Raw genomic sequence first — 20,715 nt, forward strand, 5'->3', positions numbered from 1 at the left:
TGGGTCGCTTGACTTGGTCTAAGCTCCTCAGTGTCGTGTGTGAAACCTGAGGAGTTTTGAGCAAGTAAAGGGGTCCTTCACGAACTCTTCCTCTAATCCTGAAGACATCACACATCCCGCCCGGAGCTTGACGGACATGTCTGAACGCATCATGGTACTAAATCTAGAACTGCATGTGCTTTTCTAATGTTTCAGTTCAATAAAGATTCGACAGAGAGCGGGCATGAAGCGAATCTGTGTTTATTTACAAAAATAAGATTGCAAAGCAACAGCAGATACAGTACATTGTAGCAAAAAAATGTTTGTTCTCTGTAAGGTTGGACCATATTTGCACAAAAGCAAAAAAAATATAATAACTTCGAATGAGGTTGCCATAGCAACCACCGTCACTCTCTCAGTTCGAGGCACTGGGGAAACAGCTAGTTGACATACAATTGAGGAACACAGAGATGTGGAAGATAAGGTTAAAAGAAAGAAGTGTTGCTGTGCTTGAAACGAACACCGACCGACGAAACGCACACAGGGGAAGATGGGGACGTGCGGGGGGGGAGGGGGGGGGGGGCAGTGCTGGTGCATGTGTTCTCCATCCCTCAGTTATCCCGCTCATCTAAGGTTTAATCAGGAAGCAAAAGCTAAATGGTTTTATCAGTTAACTAGCCAAACGTTCAGTGTGCTGCATTAATTGGCCCAGTATTGCTAATATGGTTTCAAAAGCCTTCGAGATAAAAAAAAGTTGTGTATCATCTACGCCCGATCTTGACATTAGCACACAAATGTAATAATACACTGAAACTGAGGAACAGATTAGACAGAGATGAGTTACATGCCATTTTCACTCCTTTTGTTTTGTCGTGTAGGAGTATATGGAGAAGTATTCACAGTACTTGCTTCATTCAGAGCTCTTTTGTTTTGTCTGTGACACTTTACAATAAGGCTTCATTTGATAACAATACTTAACCGCATTCGTTAATAATTACACTATTAAAATCAAAAGTTGTATGTGTTAACATTAGTTAATGCACTGTGAACAAACATGAACGAACAATCTTAATAGATGCTGTAAAAATATGTTTCTCATAGTAAGTTCATGTCGACCAACGCATTAACTAATGTTGAGGCCTTATTGTAAAGCGTTACAGTTTTGTCCGATGAAGTAAACATTCATGACACGTATAAACCAACCAAAACCAGTCAGAAACCAGTATGTTCTGTGTAACATAATATATTGATGTTCCTTAAGTAAGCCCACAGTATACTTCCACCATCCGCGTGTCTGCGCCGCCCGCGCTCAGTTCGAGTGACGTCATTTTTGTCATCAGGAGGGTCTGCAACTGCACAATAGTAGTGCACAACTGCTCATGCTCAAGGTCAAAGTTCAGACAGAGAAGACAGTAGTCGAAGAAGTGTGTGGGAAGAGGGATACAAAACAACATGCTGTTCCAAGAACAGTAAAACCAAGCAGTATATCATTCTCCATCGATTTGGTTCTGGTTCTTGTTATAAACTTTGCATGCAATGGCAGATCCACTTCTTCTTCTATCCTTCTGAGTGAACAACTGTGAGTGACACGACTCAGTGCTGCCCTCTGATGTCTGGACGTTTGGACACAACTGTGCGTGGGACGGAGCGGAGCGCAGAAGATGAAGTATACCCCGGGCCTTTAATGTGGAATAGTTCACCCAAAAAAAGAAATTCAACATTTACTCGCAATCACATCCGGCCAAACCTGTGTGAATTTCACTCCACCTTCGAACACCAAGAATATAAAAAAATTTAAATACAAATAATCGAAGAATATTCTGGATGCTCTCATCTAAATAATATTGGCAAATAGAAACCTTTTTGCCCTGTGTGTTCCACAGATGAAAGAAAGTCATATGGGTTTAGAGCGATATTGAACGAGTAAACATGAAAGAATTAGAATTTTTGGGTGAACTCTACCTTTTAATTTGAACTTCATTAGGCAGAATTAAACCAAAATCAACCAAAAATCACCAGTTTTCGATCAGGAAAGTAGATCCATAACTGGCGGTTTAAATACAGAATATCACTTGACGGTAAAAACAGACGTACATGAAACTGAACACTTGCATAATGTCTATTCTTTGCACTGGAATCTAACTTCATATCTGGATGAGTGCGTAAATTTGACAGGTTTGAGTTTTATTTTGGAATTCATGTAATTTGGCAAATGGGAGTTTGTTTAGATTTGTTTTGACGAATAAAAAGCGGTTAATTTGAGAAAATTAAGGTGATTGCAGTGCTTGGTTGTGCTGGGAATGGGGAACTGCATTGGCACACCTCTCAACTGCATAAGATACTTCCCTAAACTCTACACCTCACCTTTGTCTCTAACCCAAATGTGTCTGTTGGCTAGTCGTCTACTGTGATATTGCGGAACAGGTAGGCCATGGACTCCCCGTTGTGAATGCGTCGGATAGCCTCGGCCAGGATCATACTGACATCCACGGTCTTGATCTTAGGACACTGCAGCTTTTGCACCTCGTGAGGGACAGTGTTGGTCACCACCACCTGAAAGACATCCCAAACATTTGGTCATGCAACATCATTTTAATATCTGTTAAAATTACTTGTTGATGAACGTATTAAGCATCCATGTTCATGAGGGTAAGTCACTGCTGATGGACATTTAAGCTCATTCTCAATAAATAGTGCCACTTCATAAATATCTTTTTATTCCATTTGAAAGAGTTTCTGCTGAACATTTTTTTTCGAAGAAATCACCTTCTATTCCCAAATCACGCTTAACGTATCAGGGCCATATTTTCCATAGACATTCGCCTCAGTTTTCAAAGCAATGGTCAATTACATCTTTGAATGGCAGTTTCTTGAGGTTCCTCCAGTTCTAAATGGTAAGGGCTGGTCAGAGCCTTGCAAAATGTAACTGTTAATAAAGTTACATTACTTTAACCCTCATCCTTCCCACGCACTTTCTAACACATCTTTTCCTCGCGGGTCAAAATGACCCGAAGCCCTAAAATTATATATATTTTTTTTTTTCTATTTCACTTTGATCATATTTTTTCTATTTTTTTATGCAATTTTTGGGAGATTTTTTTGTTATTTTTTATTTTATTTACCTTTAAATGACTAGATTTGATCAACAAATAATAAATAAATAGTCATTTAAGCACATTCCTCACATTCTTTCAACTTAATTTCAAAATAACTCACAATTTCATGCATAAACCTTTTAATGCAGCTCAAAATATCTTACATTGGGTATCTTTGCCGACCACTTGTGAAAAAAAAAAAAAAAAATCAAAAAAAAAAAAATATATATATATATATATATATATATATATAACATGATATTTCATGAATCTTGCCACTAAATGGCCTTATAGCTCTATATGGAGCAAATGAGCTGTTCCGCTGGGTCCTAAAGTAATTTTCTTCGGTAAGCATTCAATTTTGAGCATTTTTAGGTTTTTCTGTGTGTACAGAAGCATTCCTCACATTCCAATCATTCCAATTGGGGTCAAATTGACCCACGAGGGAAGGATTTGTTTGTTTTTTTTACAAATTTCAACCAGAAAACTCCTCGAATCCATTCAAATAATTTTTTTAATTTTTTTTTAGGTATTCATGTTTCAAGTGCGACAAAAGTCCCAGAGATCTGGACCCCTCTGATGAACACTCAATTTTGTAAAAAAAATTAACAAATGAGTTTCGGGTCAAAATGACCCGAGGGAAGAATAATGCTGTGTCATGGTAAAACTGAAATTTTCATGCTTCAAATGTGCATAGCATAACTTAAGTCTTTAATGTGCTTTTTTTAGAGAACCAGAATGTAAATGAACCAGAAAGAACCAGAGAGTAAATGGGCTGAAAGACTCACTTCGTCTATAGCGGACTCCTCGATGAGGCGCGGGGCGTCCGCAGACAAGAGCCCGTGGGTGGCCATGATGTAGATCTTATAAGCTCCTCTCTCTTTCAGAATCTCAGCTGCCGCCACAAAGTCCTCCACATCATCGATGATGTCATCCTACAGGACGCAAACCACATGCATTGCTCATCATGTCAATCAAAACAATTACCGTCATACTGCTAACTAGTCCAAAAATCTGCATTTCTTACGACAATGATGGCGATGCGGCCTCCAACATCTCCGACAACAGTGATGGGTGGTTTCTCCTTGGCCATCATTACTATAAAGACACATATAAACTGGTGTTGCACATCATTTCAGGAAATCGTTTTTTTTAACCAAGAGTCCAATCAAATCACATTCCATCATCAAAGTAGATTGGGTAAGATGGGGTAAGAAGTGTATATGTAATGACCCAACCAACCCATATAATCAAATGGTAAAACTAAAATTTAAAGAGTCCTGAAGGGACCCAATAGCATAGCATAGCATAGCATAACACTAGCCTATTTGTTGGAGAATGCTTCCCATTTTACCCCACCTACAATTGAATTCAATCCAAATAGCAATGAAAAAACTCATCGCGGCACATGCCATGCAGAAATCAAAATGATCATCTCTTGGTCCCCAATGTACCCAATCATAGAGGCAAATGTCTAGAGGTTTACACTAAGAGTCAGTGCAGGAAACTACACATCAATCAATCAATCAATCTGTCCTCGAGTCAGCATGACAGACTCCAGGACATTGCTGTAATTTAGGAGAGGTCAAGAAGGGCTAATGTCATTCATCCAGAGGAAAGACACTGGAACACAGCCAAAAACACACCGACCCAAGTAAACATGAGAGAGGAAGACTGGCGGGTCGATTTCAGAATACATAGGGTTAAAGGAGTTATGCATGCCTTCAACACATGCCTTTCATCAACAGCAAGACCCACAAAGCTTTTCGATATTTACACTATCGGATTAACAAGGTTTGCAGACCTTACGGGCTTATAGACCCACTTCTGCAAGGAGCTGCTGTGATATAAACATCTAAAATGGCACATTTGAAAGGATCAATTCACAGAGGACGAGATCTTGACTTGAAAAGAGCTGATGGAGTGCACTGGAGGCACCAGCACACAAACATCTTTCTTCACTGGTGACCAAAACCCACATGCACATGGACCCTTTTTACAGACTGCGATAATGCATTTCCACCATTATTAACATTGTAAATCTAGCAATTTTAAAACCTATATTCATTTATTTATTTATTATTTTTTTATTTTTTTATGTAATGAACATCTAGATATTTAACTCGTACTATGTGTTACATTGGTTTTGCATTTAATTTCAGAAAACTAGTTTACACAATGAGCGTTTCTTACATAACGGTCGAGAGAGTGATGGCAAATTTGATATCTTTCTGTCTTCTTACCAACAAACTAAATAACTTTTTTTTTTTTTTTTTGGAACATCATAGAAACGCCATCATGGATTTTATTTCCTTCAGCTATTGGAGCAAACGGGAAAGCAAAAGTTATGTGTATGACATAGTTTCCGTGTACCACTATTGGTTTCCGCTTCTGAGAACACCGGATATGTGAAAGGGGGCCATTTTATAATTTTTGTGAGCAACATTTTAAAATAAAATTAAATATTTCAATGTAGATGCAATCTGTTTAAGACTGTGTGCATTATTATTGCAGTGTCATCAGCCAATCAGTGTTCAAATTACGTCATTTTCCACAGTGATTAGTCACATGGCAGAGATTATCTTTGTGCAAATGATCAGAGACATGACGCAGCGACTACCAATGCAGTCGGTGATTTCCCGCCTGACATAGGCTAGTTAGATACTGAATTTGAGTACTAGAGACCAGCAGCACACAGACTCCAGGAGAACTCTAGGTTTAATGGCTTTCAGTGTGAACAGGGCTTTACGTGACACAATGTCGTGAAAATAGTAATGCACCGAATCTCTGGCAACTGAAAATATTCGGCCAAACCAGCAGAAAAAGGAATTTATCAATATTTTTCTTATTGTGACACATCTAGTGGTGTTAATTTTGTCAGCTTTATTTTTATTTAGTCTTAGTCCTGTGTCAAATGTACTTTTTAGTTTATCATCATATTTAGTCAACCTTGTCATGTTTTTGTTTAGTCAACTTAATATCTGGGCATTTTAGTCTAGATTTAGTAAATGAAAACTTCACATTTTTGTCATGCTGCATGCATAAATAAATAAATAAATAAATAAATAAATAAATAAATAAATAAATAAACAAACAAACACATAAATAAATAAATAAATAAATAAATAAACAAACAAACAAACAAATAAACAAATAAATAAATATTATTATTATTATGAAAGTCAATGGGGTCCATCAACTGCTTGGTTTCTGACATTCTTCAAAATATCTTCTTTCGCAGAAGAAAGAAATTCATACAGATTTGGAAAAACTTGAGGTTGGAAAATTATGACAGAATTTTCATTTTTTGGTGACCTATCCCTTTAAGGTTTTCTGTTAAACGTGGTTGCCAGATTGCAAAGATGAAGTAAAACACAGGGCAAATTTTTTTTTGTCATTGTTTTCGTTAACAAAATTAGACACTAAATATATAAATGATATAAAATAACGCAGATGGAATGCAAGATGACGTCCTGTGTGAACGACCCCAACAAGTGCTGATAGACAACGGCAATTTTGAAGTTTGGTAGTAGATATTAACAAGTTTTCTATTGCATAAGTTATATTCTCAATGGTGATGTCAAACTGTTTCTCACTGTGTATTTCTAAAAGCTTATGTGGCCACAAAGCATATGTTGACTTCACATATGCTAGCTTGTTTTTAAATTAGCCCTGTATCAAAAACTCTAACCCTTGATAGGAGCTGTCAGCGAACACCTTCCTCTAGTTATCAAGGTCATGTGTTTCCAAGACGATGCAAGAGCTTTGGATACAAGCAGCTAAAAGACTACCATTTAAAAACTCCAGTCTAGGGGTTTTCATAAGCAGGCATGGTGTGTTGATTGGCAAGATGAGCCTGGATCACAAATAAAGGCATATCTCTCGGACAGACATTCAATGGTTCCATTTCGATGGAACAAATGATGATAATTACATGGAAATAAAAAATAAATTAAAAAAAGCACTTCATTTGAGGTTTCTTAGTTCTGTTTGAGTGAAGCACTCTGAAGCTTAAACATACATTTTTACAATTATTTGGTAAAATTATATTAAGGCTGGGCGGTATGGCAGTATCTATGGTGGATGTATTTGAGCAGCCATGTACAACGGCTTCTAATGAACTATTTCAAATAAACATGTAACATAAAATGAAGTACCTGATATGTAAAAATAGTTAAAGGGGTCCCATTATGCCCTTTTACGAAGTCTTGATTTTGGGGTGTACTAGAATATGCTTTCATGCTTGATTGTTCAAAATCACACATTATGTTTGACATATTTCACATTACAGCACTTCTCTCCCCAGTCTGACTCGATTGAGTCATTTACTATGATGCCCCTCCTTCCGAAATACGAAATGTGCTGTGATTGGTTAGCTGGCCCAGTGTGTTGTGATTGGCACACAAATGTCACGCCCCTTACCATAACCGCAAGCTCCTCTCAGATGTAAATATTACGGATGGCGTCAATTTCAAACCAATTCAGACTTAAGAATGTTAGCATGAGGATCGTTCAGAACGGATTTCATGCACAGATTTCACAGAATGTTTCAGTGTTTTTTTCTTATTTTTTCTTTTTTTCTTATACATTTTAGATACGATGTTATACACAATTTAATCATGATATTTGTCGGAAAACTATGGTAATACTACCAGTAATCAATCTCAAAACCATGGTTAATTTTCCTAAGGGGTGGTAAACAAAGGCGAGAGCAAACAAAAGCTACAGTAAACACTATATCAACACTAATGTTGGCTAGCAGGCGAGCGAAGCCAAACAGCTTTGCCCTTTGTTACATTGTAGCAACAACATAAAATGTATGGAACTGTTAATTGAAAACGCAACTACAAGTAATAAGACATACTTACAATTTGTGATCCACAAACAACAGATTGTCCCAACAAAGTGGGAACTGCTCCATTTCAGAAGTACATTGTACTCTATTAGGTTCTGGAAGCCGTTCTCCGTAAAATGTGCAGCACACAGACAAACGTTTGCGTTTTAATGTTTAAGAATAGTGTTTAAAATAAGTCAAGCACTCTAAGTTAGTCCACCTTAGGAAGGTCAAACAAATGAGTTTTGGAAACGGGGTGGAAAAAACAGCATCTCTTTGACAGTGACAACACAGTCTTCTCGCTCAACCAGGCCTCGCACCGTTTTTGCATATTCTGTGGGCAGGGATTATTTAAATGAGTAACATCTGGAAAAAACGTGTTGTAGTTCTTGGAAAGTGGATTCTCTTAAATAAAATATCTTTCCTTTGGAGTGGACTTTGAGCTTTGTAAACTTGCAGATCTTTTTTTACACATTAACTAAAATTGAAAAAGCATAAGACCCCTTTAATTAAATGGATTATCCAAAAATAGTCAGTACGACATGCTTATGAAAATATAAACTTTTATAATTGAATTTATATTGAAAAGAACTAAATTGAGATATTGTTTGCATATTTGTGATATTTTAGATATACCGCCCACCCCTACTCTTCGTAATAGCTTACAACTGCTATTGTTACAATCATTTTATAATTTTATAACTTGTGCTAATGAGGAAAATATAAAGGGTTTGATCACCCAAAAATGATCATTCTGTCATTTACTCACCCAAACCGTTACGCATCAAGTTTGAGCTTCAGCAAGAACCAATGAGGTTCATTCTTTTGTTACGCATCACGTTTGAGCTTCAGCAAAAACCAATGAGATTCATTATTGTGTTACGCAGCACATTTGAGCGTCTCAAGAACCAATGAGGTTCATTCTCACATTACAAAGCACGTTTGAGCTTCAGCAAGAACCAATGAGGTTCATTCTTTTGTTACGCATCACGTTTGAGCTTCAGCAAAAACCAATGAGATTCATTATTGTGTTACGCAGCACGTTTGAGCTTCAGTAAGAACCAATGAGGTTCATTCTCGTGTTACGCAGCACATTTGAGCTTCTCAAGAACCAATGAGATTCATTCTCACATTACAAAGCACGTTTGAGCTTCAGCAAGAACCAATGAGGTTCATTCTTTTGTTACGCATCACGTTTGAGCTTCAGCAAAAACCAATGAGATTCATTCTCGTGTTACACAGCACGTTTGAGCTTCAGTAAGAACCAATGAGGTTCATTCTCGTGTTACGCAGCACATTTGAGCTTCTCAAGAACCAATGAGATTCATTCTCGTGTTACGCAGCACATTTGAGCTTCTGCAAGAACCAATGAGATTCATTCTCGTGTTACGCAGCACGTTTGAGCTTCAGTAAGAACCAATGAGATTCATTCTCGTGTTACGCAGCACGTTTGAGCTTCTCAAGAACCAATGAGATTCATTCTCGTGTTACGCAGCACGTTTGAGCTTCTCAGGAACCAATGAGATTCATTCTCGTGTTACGCAGCACGTTTGAGCTTCTCAAGAACCAATGAGATTCATTCTCGTGTTACGCAGCACGTTTGAGCTTCTCAAGAACCAATGAGATTCATTCTCGTGTTACACAGCACGTTTGAGCTTCAGTAAGAACCAATGAGGTTCATTCTCGTGTTACGCAGCACGTTTGAGCTTCTCAAGATCCAATGAGATTCATTCTCGTGTTACGCAGCACGTTTGAGCTTCTCAAGAACCAATGAGATTCATTCTCGTGTTACGCAGCACGTTTGAGCTTCTCAAGAACCAATGAGATTCATTCTCGTGTTACACAGCACGTTTGAGCATCTCAAGAACCAATGAGATTCATTCTCGTGTTACACAGCACATTTGAGCTTCTGCAAGAACCAATGAGATTCATTCTCGTGTTACACAGCACATTTGAGCTTCTCAAGAACCAATGAGATTCATTCTCGTGTTACACAGCAAGTTTGAGCTTCTCAAGAACCAATGAGATTCATTCTCGTGTTACGCAGCACGTTTGAGCTTCTGCAAGAACCAATGAGATTCATTCTCGTGTTACGCAGCACGTTTAAGCTTCTGCAAGAACCAATGAGATTAATTCTCGTGTTACACAGCACATTTGAGCTTCAGTAAGAATCAATGAGGTTCATTCTCATGTTACGCATCACGTTTGAGCTTCTCAAGAACCAATGAGGTTCATTCTCATTGTTATGCAGCACGTTTGAGCTTCTGCAAGAACCAATGAGGTTCATTCTTGTGTTACGCAGCACGTTTGAACTTCAGCAAGAACCAATGAGATTTGTTCTCATGCGTCAAGCAAATAAGGTTGAGCTTCTGTTTATGTTCACTCATCAATGTATATGTGAATAAAACCCTTTCATTAAATATATTCATCATATAAAGCAATCTAGACTCTTCAGAAAATGTTGATAAACTGCTCGATTCATATGGATTAGTTTTATGATCCCTTTATGAACTTTTTGAAGTGTCAAAGCGGTAGCTGTGTAGCTGTCAATGGAGAGACAGAAATCTCATTTTCATATTTCATTTAAAATATTTTCATTTGTGTTCCAAAGATGAACGAAAATCTTACGGGTTTGGAACGACACAAGGGTGAGTAATAATGAAACATTTTTGGGTGATTGATAAGATAAAGACCCTATGGTGAATAGAGTAAGTACTTCAGAGTGCTGGGATCACAGACACTGAGAGACCTCAGTCACTGCACGCATGCAATAGGAAACATTTCAGCGTGTTCACTGATGTGATCGGTAGCAAATATAGTTAACCATCATACTTGGGAGCTCTATGCCTGGGAACGGAACTTGTTGTTTGCCTATTACCAATAAATAAACATCACGTTAAACAAAAATCCACACACAAATGATAGAACATACAAACAAGAAACTAGGACTTCAACAATCCTTATTAAACCTTAAAACATTTTTCTTCCAAATAAACTTTTTTTTTACACTTCAAGTTGAATTAAGGGCCTTCAAATTGAGAACAAAGACAAGAGTGGGTCTTTTGAGGATTGTTGAAGTCCACACAAAAACCATAAATGTACATAGAGCTACTTGGAGTGGACTCCTCTCAGGCAATGTGAGTATATAAAGGCCAAGACACATACCACACATAATCTGCTCATAAATTAATATGCTAAATATCACAGTGTGTTTATGAACTTCTTAATTAAGTAAACTGTGAGCTCAAGGTAAGACGCAGGTATCTTAAAGTCTAAAACAAATAGCACATGGAACATTGAAAATAATAGCTGTCTCTCAAAACCTAGATGACTCGTCTAATTCCTTTATTGGTCAGTGTCTGCTTAAACAGCATGCCGTAAAACTTTCGTTGTGGAAAACAAGTCTTGTCATGGTAACTAAGTTTATTTTACACACTTTAAGCATTATCGTATCGCATATCGAATATCGCATTATTTAATGAGTTATCGTATATCGCATTAGTAACTAACATGAGTTTAACAAACACATTCTAAGAGTTTGTGCAGTTCTTTAATTGTTGGTTTATATATGCACATGCTTCAGAGAGATATATTTTTTGTTTGTTAAAATATCTCAGCAACATACAGTATTGGGCAAAGTTGAGTTAAAACTGAGGTCCCCATTTTGAAATATTTAGTTAGTTTCACTATGATATACAGTATGTCACAATAGGGAAGAACTTTAATCAGCTTCTAAAAACTTAGACATTAAGAAGACATTCCGAGTCAAGAGCTACCAATATTGCATACCGTAAAACTTCAAATAATAGCCGAGTCCCAAATATACGCCTGTCTCTTTTACACGCCTGGTGTGACTACAGGTTTGGATAAATAAAGGCCGGTCTCAAATAGAGGCCCGGTCTGTTTTTTAGCTTCGGGTTGTATTTAATCTTCTAAAACCCGTCAGATTGTCTGTTTAAGCCAGTTCTATGGAGAAGATTGCGCATGCAAGAGAGCCCTGCGCATCTGGACAGGACGCGGGAGCTGTTAGCGCAAGCAAGGCAGGCAGAATTAGCGGAGGCCGGAGGGGGAGAAGTGGAGGAGAGCGACGAGGAGGAGGTTATCACGGTGATGATGATAGTGATGAATAGGGTCCTTTTGTATCACATGATAGCAGTTGTTTTACAGGGTAGCCTTCATTCTTTCTTGTTGATGTGTTTCGGGCAACTAGTTCAAGCAGTAGCAACTAGTAGAAGCAGCGCCGCGCCTGACAACTCGAGGTATCGCACACCGGACGCGCACTTTGTCAGTTTATGGCCAGCAATATTGTTGTTTAAGGATATTATGGAATTAAGATCATGTCTGTACTATGTTATGATTGTACTGTACAATTAAATACAATTGTTGCTGCAGTCTGAATTCACTTTACCTCAGAGCGTCCGTTAACTGAATGAATTGAGAATATCACCTGAAAATCCGATAACATCAGCAATTTTCATCCAAGCAGCTGATTTCTGTAAATGAGTGTAAAACTGAATGTATATTGCAGCACAGGGTGAAGTCAGTATATACATTAACGACGATTTGAGACAATGTACACTCATAGAGAATAATGTTTTGGAATTTTAAAGACGTGGCGCTGCGCTTCTCGTCTGGTGTGCGACTGCGACCCCCTTTAGACATACGGAAATACAGTAGGCTTATTCTTACATTAACTGATTTGTTAAACACAAACACAGATTTGGTAACCTCCTACTGTCATGCTTTCCGTCTATCAGCCTATGCTATTTGGATCGTTATCTCTAGGCCTACACTCAATGGACAACATCTCAACACTAAATTAAAGGCCTGTCTCATATAGACGCCTGTCTCAAATACAAGCCAGTGCAGTTCGGCGATTTGGGAAAATAAAAGCCCGGGCTATTATTTGAAGTTTTACGGTAAACTGTTTGTCTAGTTTGGTGTCTTGATAGGTTTTGGAACAGAACTGAGTGGATTGTTTAGGTAGCTCACGTACTGACTAGGTTTTGAGACAAAGCCTTAGTAAACATCTAGAGACAGTGCTAAATGAATATGGGAGGGTAAAAAAAAAAAAAAAACCTCTTGACCTATCTGGACCTACTTAACAGATCTCCAGAATCAGCTATTCGGCAGGCAGAATGCTGCAATTCAGGATCACGGTATAAATCTCACAAAAACATGTCTAGATTACATTTCACCCCAAAATCAAAATATATATATAATTTTTTTTGGTACATTTGCATAGGCTAAATAAAATTAAACATAATTTGTTTCCCCACCAAGTCTTTTTTGTACTGTGGCTTTATTTTCATGACAATTTTTTAGTCTGTGTACATTCATTTTTTTTATATATATATATATATATTTTTAATACTGAAAGTAGAAAAAAAAACATTTAAAATGAACATTTTCAACAATAATTCGGCTTGATCAAAAAAGGCGCCGTTGTATCACTTTTCTACTTTCAATATTAAACCAAAAACTAATGAATGCAACGCACATGGACCATTTCCACCCTGATTCTCATAACCACACTGCTTCTTTATATTCTACTTTTGAGTTTTTTATTAAATTCACATATTTCTTACTGGTAATTCTTAATACAATACAGTATTATGACTGAAATACAATGTTTTTACTTAATCAACTTAACGGCAGTACAACACATACTACCATGAGGTACAAATACTTCACAACCTAAATTTCATATCTTTGATGTTGTTTTTTCATTATTATTACACTAATAAGAATGAGATTTTTGCCAGACAATAAAATCTAAATGTAAAATTATTCCCATTAATTTTGTTTATAAAATAATAACCATTTCTTTCTTTTGATTTCAGGGTCAAATATAAGCAGGACATGTTTTGACAGGTTTTGTGAGAGTTTGGTGAAGCCCAATCAGCTTTCTTGCTGGTCTAGTTGTGTTTATAAACTAGTTAAAACTCTTAATAATGCTTAGTCACAGGGTTCAAGCTGCTGTGTCGTGCAGATCTACAGTGTGGTGGCTCTTACATGGCAACTCCAAGCCGGAGTGTCCAAAGGTGTTGCGGACACATGGAGGAGAATGCCGCCCATCCGCCATGTCTGACTCCGAACACTGAGCTTCTCCGTGCATGACGGCCAGACCGAGGCGCAAACGCTCCGCATACGACTGAGCCCTGAAGAGACAACGACAAGAGAGGGGACACGTACAGAGATGTTGCTTATGGGCCTCTTGCCTAGATGTTCATGAGTGTCATTGTGATTCAGTGATTCTAGGAGTTTTAGCATTCCTGAACACTTCTCCATAATAATGACAGTTCATAGTGACCGTGTCTGTCAAGCTCTTAAACTGAAAAAGCACGTAAAATCCATTCAACTTGTGTATTATATTCAAAGTCATCTTACATTATCTTGTGTGGGGAACAGAAAAAAGCTTATTTGTTAGAACTATACAGTTAATGGAATTGTTCTGGTTCTGATTCCACTTTAACAATTCTGGTTTGTTGACATTGTAAATCTGTATGACACTTAAAAAGCCCCTATAAAACACTTAAAGTGCCCCATTATGCTTTTAAAGTATGTTTTGAAGTCTCCTACAATAGCTTTACATGCATCCAAGGTCAAAAAACACTTTAATTTTCTCATAATATTCACTGCAGCATCTCAGTGTCTGAAACTGTTCAATAAAAGATTTGGTCTCCCTAAACCCCTCATTTCCGAGAGGATAGTCTAATCTGTTGTGATTGATCTACTCTGCTCTGATTGGTCATGTTGTGATTGGTCAGATGGTTCAGTCTGTTGTGATTGGTCTACTCTGCTCTGATTGGTCAGATGATTCAGTCTGTTGTGATTGGTCAGATGGCCTAGTCTGTTGTGATTGGTCTACTCTGCTCTGATTGGTCAGATGGTCTAGTCTGTTGTGATTGGTCTACTCTGTTCTGATTGGTCAGATAGTGCAGTCTGTTGTGATTGGTCGACTGGTTACAGTGCATGTCGGAAACCAAACACTATTACCATAGCTCTTGGAGCTAGGGTGTCAGTTTTACCGTATCAATTTGTAACAGGAAGTAAGACTGTAATTGCTGACGACTCGTTTCAGGCAGTTCAGAAGTGGTTTGAAGACCTTTAACATTCACAAACAGCTATATTATATATTACATGAAAGGAAATATCCGAAAAAAAAGCATAATGGGGCAATTTAAGCAACCTTTATGAAATACTATAAACAAGCAGACCCACATTCAATCTGCACTCGCAAATCTCTGCAAATGTGCCGCCATCCACAAAGTGATGTGCTTTATCTGCCCCTTGCATGTTATTTAATTGGATAACACTTTCATCTAAAAATGTAGCGTTCTCAGCTTGGTTTACCCATTTCACAATGTTTAAATCCACTCCCTCATCCACTTCCATCTAGGCCTGCTTTCACCCACAAAACAAACACACATGGAAAACAAATCCAGGAACAGTTACCGTTTTGCAGCAGATGGGGACTTGGCTACAATGATAGCATTTCTATAATCAGGAACCTATGCAAAACAGAAATAGGAAGAAGAGAAATTATCAATATTAATTATTAATTATTTATCATTTTAACCATTAAAAAGGTGAAGTGTTTGGCTGTGGATGCTGCCAACCTCCTCCTGGATGTACTGCAGCAGGAATGGAGAAGCCCGCAGGTTGTCCACGGGGAATGTAAAGAAGCCCTGGATCTCTTTCTGGTGCAGATCCATTGTGATTATATGAGTCAGACCTAGTTATCAATGCAGAGAGTAAAATGTTTTTGTAAAATGAATAGTTTTCAAATAGAACAGCAGTCATCAAGTGTTCAGCATGCACGTATAATAATAAAGACTGAATGTTACGTCCAAACATTTGAGTGGTAGTGTGAAAACAGAAGTAGGAACATTATAATGCTTTACCTGCTTTAGCTAACATGGAAGCGAGCAGTTTGCACACTATAGACCCTCTCTTCCTCATCTTACACTGTTTACTGTAGGGGAAGTAGGGGATCACGCCGATGATGTTCTTGGCACAGGAGGTCTTCAGTGCATAGGCCATGATCAGCAGCTCCATAATAGCCGTGTTGACATCTCTGACAGAGACAGAAAAATTGCTTTTAGCTAACTGTCCTAAAATGCTTCTGGGCCTGAAAGACGACTACATGCAGATCAGAATAAAAGGTAAGATGTCATGTAAATAAATACTAAAAAGCATGGCTTTTCACCTTTTGATTTCAATGGAAAAAGAGGGTGAGTAAATGTTTTTTGGGTGAACTAATCCTTTAACTGGCAACATATCACCTTGTGTACAATGATGCATTATATATGATTTTAGATTGCAAAATGCACAGACTGAATAAAAGTGCTGATTGCTGATTTTTTTAACTCTTACCTGGGAATGGTTTGGATGATGAAGATTGTTTGGCCTCTCACAGACTCTTTGATCTCAACTCTCGTTTCTGTAAGATAAAAGCAAACGCATCGAAAAAGCAACGTTATTCAGTTGCTACTAACTGGTTTTTGGGCGAAATGTAATATTTTACCTCAAACAAAAATAAGAAATTTACTTTGAGACCATTAAAAAAACATCTGTATATAGTTTGAACGTGTGAGGTTTGGACATCTGTCATAATCATGTGACTTACGACATCGCTTGAGCTTCACCGTCTCAAATCCTCTCGTGTGTGGCCTCATGGGATAGTTAAGTGTCGAACAAGTACGTATTTCATACATGGATACACAATCTGGCCGTATGAAGAAGGTCATCCGGGTACTTTTCACCTACTGGTTTATGAATGCTATGAATTCGGACATACTGTGTTTTTTCAGATAGTGTTTTTCTTCTACTATAAAGTTGGCAAAGTTGGCTTATTCAGACACATGGTCACTTACACACAAATGTTATCAAGAACAAATTATGATTCACCAACTTTTGTACTAAAAGTTGTTACAAAAAAAAAGTAAAAAAATTTGGTAAAAGTGAAACCACATAATATTTCATCATAAAGTCACCATGAAATCAAAATTGACAATTCCTATTTATATGGAATATTGCAGGATTTATAATAATCAATATATCCATGCACATAATTTTATTTTTTAATTAATGCGTCTTGTAGTCTTTAATCAAAATATCTTCCCCTCCAGCATCTCTTCTCTGATGATGCGTTTACTGGCGCGAGGGCGGAGCAACCTGTCACTCACATGAGATCCACCAATAGCAAACCACAACCATCCAATCAATTCCACACGGACACAAACAAGTCTCGTCCTACATTTGTTTGTCTTATTCGAGAAGCCGTTTCACACTGACTTACGTCACAAGAAAGAAGAAAAGACTATTGCATCTTCCATTTCATCATATACAGTGAAATATTAAGAAGCAAGCAGTGTTATGGCTCATCTGCAAGGTTTCTCCTGGTAAAACCTGGGTAAAAGGTGTTGTGTTTGAGCTGGTTTTTGCAGACGCATGTGCTCTCAGATACGTCTTCAGAGAAGGTCACATGTTTGCTGAGCGGGACGAAAGGCTGTAAATGAAGGGTCGTACAGAAAGCCCTTATTTGGAGATTGTTTGGGTGTGTTTTATGCAAATGACTATAACCTCGGGCACACGGTCGCTCATTTAGAAAACTCCAGATTCATTAACATTAGAACGAGATTAAGAGCAAATTCATGAGTGTGCGCATGTGTTGTCAATTAGAATGGTTTTGTGAGAAGTTCTCCTGTGCGTACCGTTCAGATATGAAATAATCCTTTTAGTTTTGTGTGATGTAGGAACATTATTGTCATAAATAGTGCAGACTTTGAGAGATCCAGATGAAGCTTGAAATTGAAGAAAATGCAGTGATGGCCTTCTAAGTCTAGTAATTACAAACAATTCAGTGATGTAATTCAGTAACGAGAATCACGTTTTGGTTACACTTTATTTTACAGTGTCATTGTTACATTTAGTTACTGTAGTACTAAAATTATGCATAATTACATGCAATTAACCCTCAACCAAATCCTAATCCTCACACTATAGTAAGTACATGTAGAAACTTAATATTACTCAGTACTTACTATTGGTATTATTTATATTATTATTATAAATACAGTACAGGCCAAAAGTTTGGAAACATTACTATTTTTAATGTTTTTGACAGAAGTTTCTTCTGCTCATCAAGCCTGCATTTATTTGATCAAAAATACAGAAAAAAATTAAATATATTGTGATATATTATTACAATTTAAAATAATTGGTTTTCAATTTATTATACTTTAAATTATCATTTATTTCTGTGATGCAAAGCTGAATTTTCAGGATCTTTACTCCAGTCTTCAGTGTCACATGTGACATCCAGTCTATCACATGATCCTTTAGAAATCATTCTAATATTCTGATTTATTATGAGTGTTGGACACAGTTCTGCTGCCTAATATATTTGATGAATAAAAGGTTAAAAAGAACTGCATTTATTCAAAATAAAAAAATATTTTCTAATAATATAAATCTTCTTTACTATCACTTTTTATCAATTTAACACATCCTTGCTGAATAAAAGTATTGATTTATTTCAAAAAAAGAAAGAAAAAAAATTACTGACCCCAAATGACTGACCAGTAGTGGATATTGTTGTTACAAAAGATTTTGTATTTATAAAAAATTGCTTTTTTTTTTTTTTTGGTCATCAAAGTATCCTAAAAAAGTATCACAGGTTATGAAAAAATATTAAGCAGCAGAACTGTTTCCAGCTTTGATAATGAATCATCATATTAGAATGATTTCTAAAGGATCATGTGATAGACTGGAGTAATGATGCTGAAAATTCAGCTTTGCATCACAGAAATAAATGATTATTAAATAAAACCAATTATTTTAAATTGTAATAATTTATCACAATATTACATTTTTTTTCTGTATTTTTGATCAAATAAATGCAGGCTTGATGAGCAGAAGAAACTTCTTTCAAAAACATTAAAAATAGTAATGTGTCCAAACTTTTGGCCTGTACTGTATATAATTACAGTGTAACAAAGACACTGTACAGTGTAATTATATATTTAAGTACTGGGTAATATTAATTAACAACATGTACTTACTCTAGGGTTAGGGTAGGATTAGGATTTGGTTGATGTTTAGTTGTATGTAATTATGCATAATTTACTGTTATGGGAAGTGAATTATTATGTAACCAAATAAAGTGTATCACTTTATTTCAAGGAGTCCTTGTTACAGTGTAATTATGTAATTAAGTACCAAGTAATATCAATTAACAACATGTACTTACTATATAATTAGGGTTAGATGTTTGCAATTATGAATGATTTACTGTTATTATTACTTGAGTAAGTGCATGTAACGTGTACAAGGACACTAAACCCATTTATGTATTAAGATTGGCAGCATTCAAGCTTTACAGTTTGCACAATATATGACTTTTTAATATCAAATTATAGTGAAAATGAGTTCAGTCCCTCTCAAACCGTACAGGGTATCAAGGGTCACACTGTATTTGAGCAAAGCAAGCATTATTGATCACCTCTGTTTGACTCCTGGTAAACAACTGATTTCCCCAGCTCCACTCCAAGACGCCTGCGCAAACACAAGCAGAAAATCAGGACAGGTTAGCAAAAGAGTTTCTTATCATGAAAGTAACTGTGAAGCAGAGTTGCATGACAATGTGATTAAATAGATTTGTATTCCTTCAGTCAAGAGTTTGCAATGAATGCAGGACATTTCCAGGAGCCGTCAGTCACATGCACAGCTTATGTGATGAATAGCCCACTGTTCCTGATCTCTCACGTGCACAAGATAAACATTACATTTACTTCCCAAAGCAAGTACACTTATTACAGGTCCACTTCTCTGATGTTCAAGAGCACAGTGGTAGATCAGTTATCAATCCCAATCTTTTACAACTAGCCTACATATGACATCTTCAAAGTGATGATGCGAAGAAACAGGCCAGGATCTGCTGATCTACAGGCCACTGTCACAATAACATCACATTTATACATCAAGACCATGTTAAATATCGAGCAATAGGTCGTAGGATACTTTACTTACTCAGTAATCCTCTTAGAGAGCTCAATGCAGGCGGGCGTAGAGTTGGCCGAGAAGACACGATAACCACTTTTAGCCACGTTCATGATCAACTACCGAATGACCAACAACAAAGCTGAGCCGTTTTACAGGTCTACTGCTACTGAGTCTCGTGGTTTTATCTTCGTATTTACAAAGGAAAACCTGTGAATGTTGTAATAGCTGTTGAAGAAGACCAACGTTTACTGCGGTTTACAGTCAACCATACCGATTTCTTCTGCGAGAGCTCCAATGTTGTCTATGAACCGTACGCGCCTCATTACTGACACCTAGTGACGGGCGTGCGTGAATCACTCCTTTGTGAAGCTTCGAAACCTTTGAGAATCATTTGGTTCAGTGAATCAGTGATTCGGACGGAGCCGGTGTCGCACTGCTAAAGTCACGTGATTTCAATAAACGAGGCTTCGTTACTTCAAACTGTTTTCAAACGTTTCGAAATGTCAGTTTATGAACCAGTGTCTATATAGTTGTACTTGTACCTGATTTCTGTAGACACTGTAATGCCACATTTGTATACAAGGGACAGTCTCTTAGGCCTGATTAACCAAGCAGCCTTCATAAAACAAATCAAGCCCTATATTTTAACCAAGCATAAGCTAATTTTATACAGACACTTCATTTGTTATGGTATTATTATTTATTTAATAGCATTTAATAGAGTACATTTTCAATGAAACATTTGCATAAATTGCGTACGTAAAAGGTGTTTTAATGTAAGTTTGGGCTGAATTTTCG

At 37.1% G+C, this 20,715-nt stretch overlaps 1 protein-coding gene across 2 annotated transcripts; it reads right to left on the bottom strand.

Annotated features, from left to right (window-relative positions):
* Window positions 1–224: 224 nt before the first annotated feature.
* On the bottom strand, window positions 225–20,235 carry prpsap1 (phosphoribosyl pyrophosphate synthetase-associated protein 1). Of its 2 annotated transcripts, XM_082186829.1 has the most exons (11): window positions 19,945–20,235; window positions 19,418–19,470; window positions 16,288–16,354; window positions 15,816–15,988; window positions 15,531–15,646; window positions 15,367–15,422; window positions 13,924–14,069; window positions 10,741–10,779; window positions 4,102–4,172; window positions 3,863–4,009; window positions 225–2,532 (listed from the first exon to the last, which is right to left on the bottom strand). In XM_082186829.1, exons 1-11 carry the CDS (start codon window positions 20,025–20,027, stop codon window positions 2,374–2,376), a joined length of 1,110 nt encoding a protein of 369 aa, XP_082042955.1. In that variant the 5' UTR covers window positions 20,028–20,235; the 3' UTR covers window positions 225–2,373. The 2 variants fall into 2 exon arrangements, with proteins under 2 accessions (XP_082042955.1, XP_082042956.1); XM_082186830.1 differs by lacking the exon at window positions 10,741–10,779 and having other exon boundaries at window positions 19,945–20,232.
* Window positions 20,236–20,715: the final 480 nt, after the last annotated feature.

This window comes from Leuciscus leuciscus, assembly GCF_965113295.1.
Source record: "Leuciscus leuciscus genome assembly, chromosome: 1".
NCBI lineage: Eukaryota > Metazoa > Chordata > Actinopteri > Cypriniformes > Leuciscidae > Leuciscus > Leuciscus leuciscus.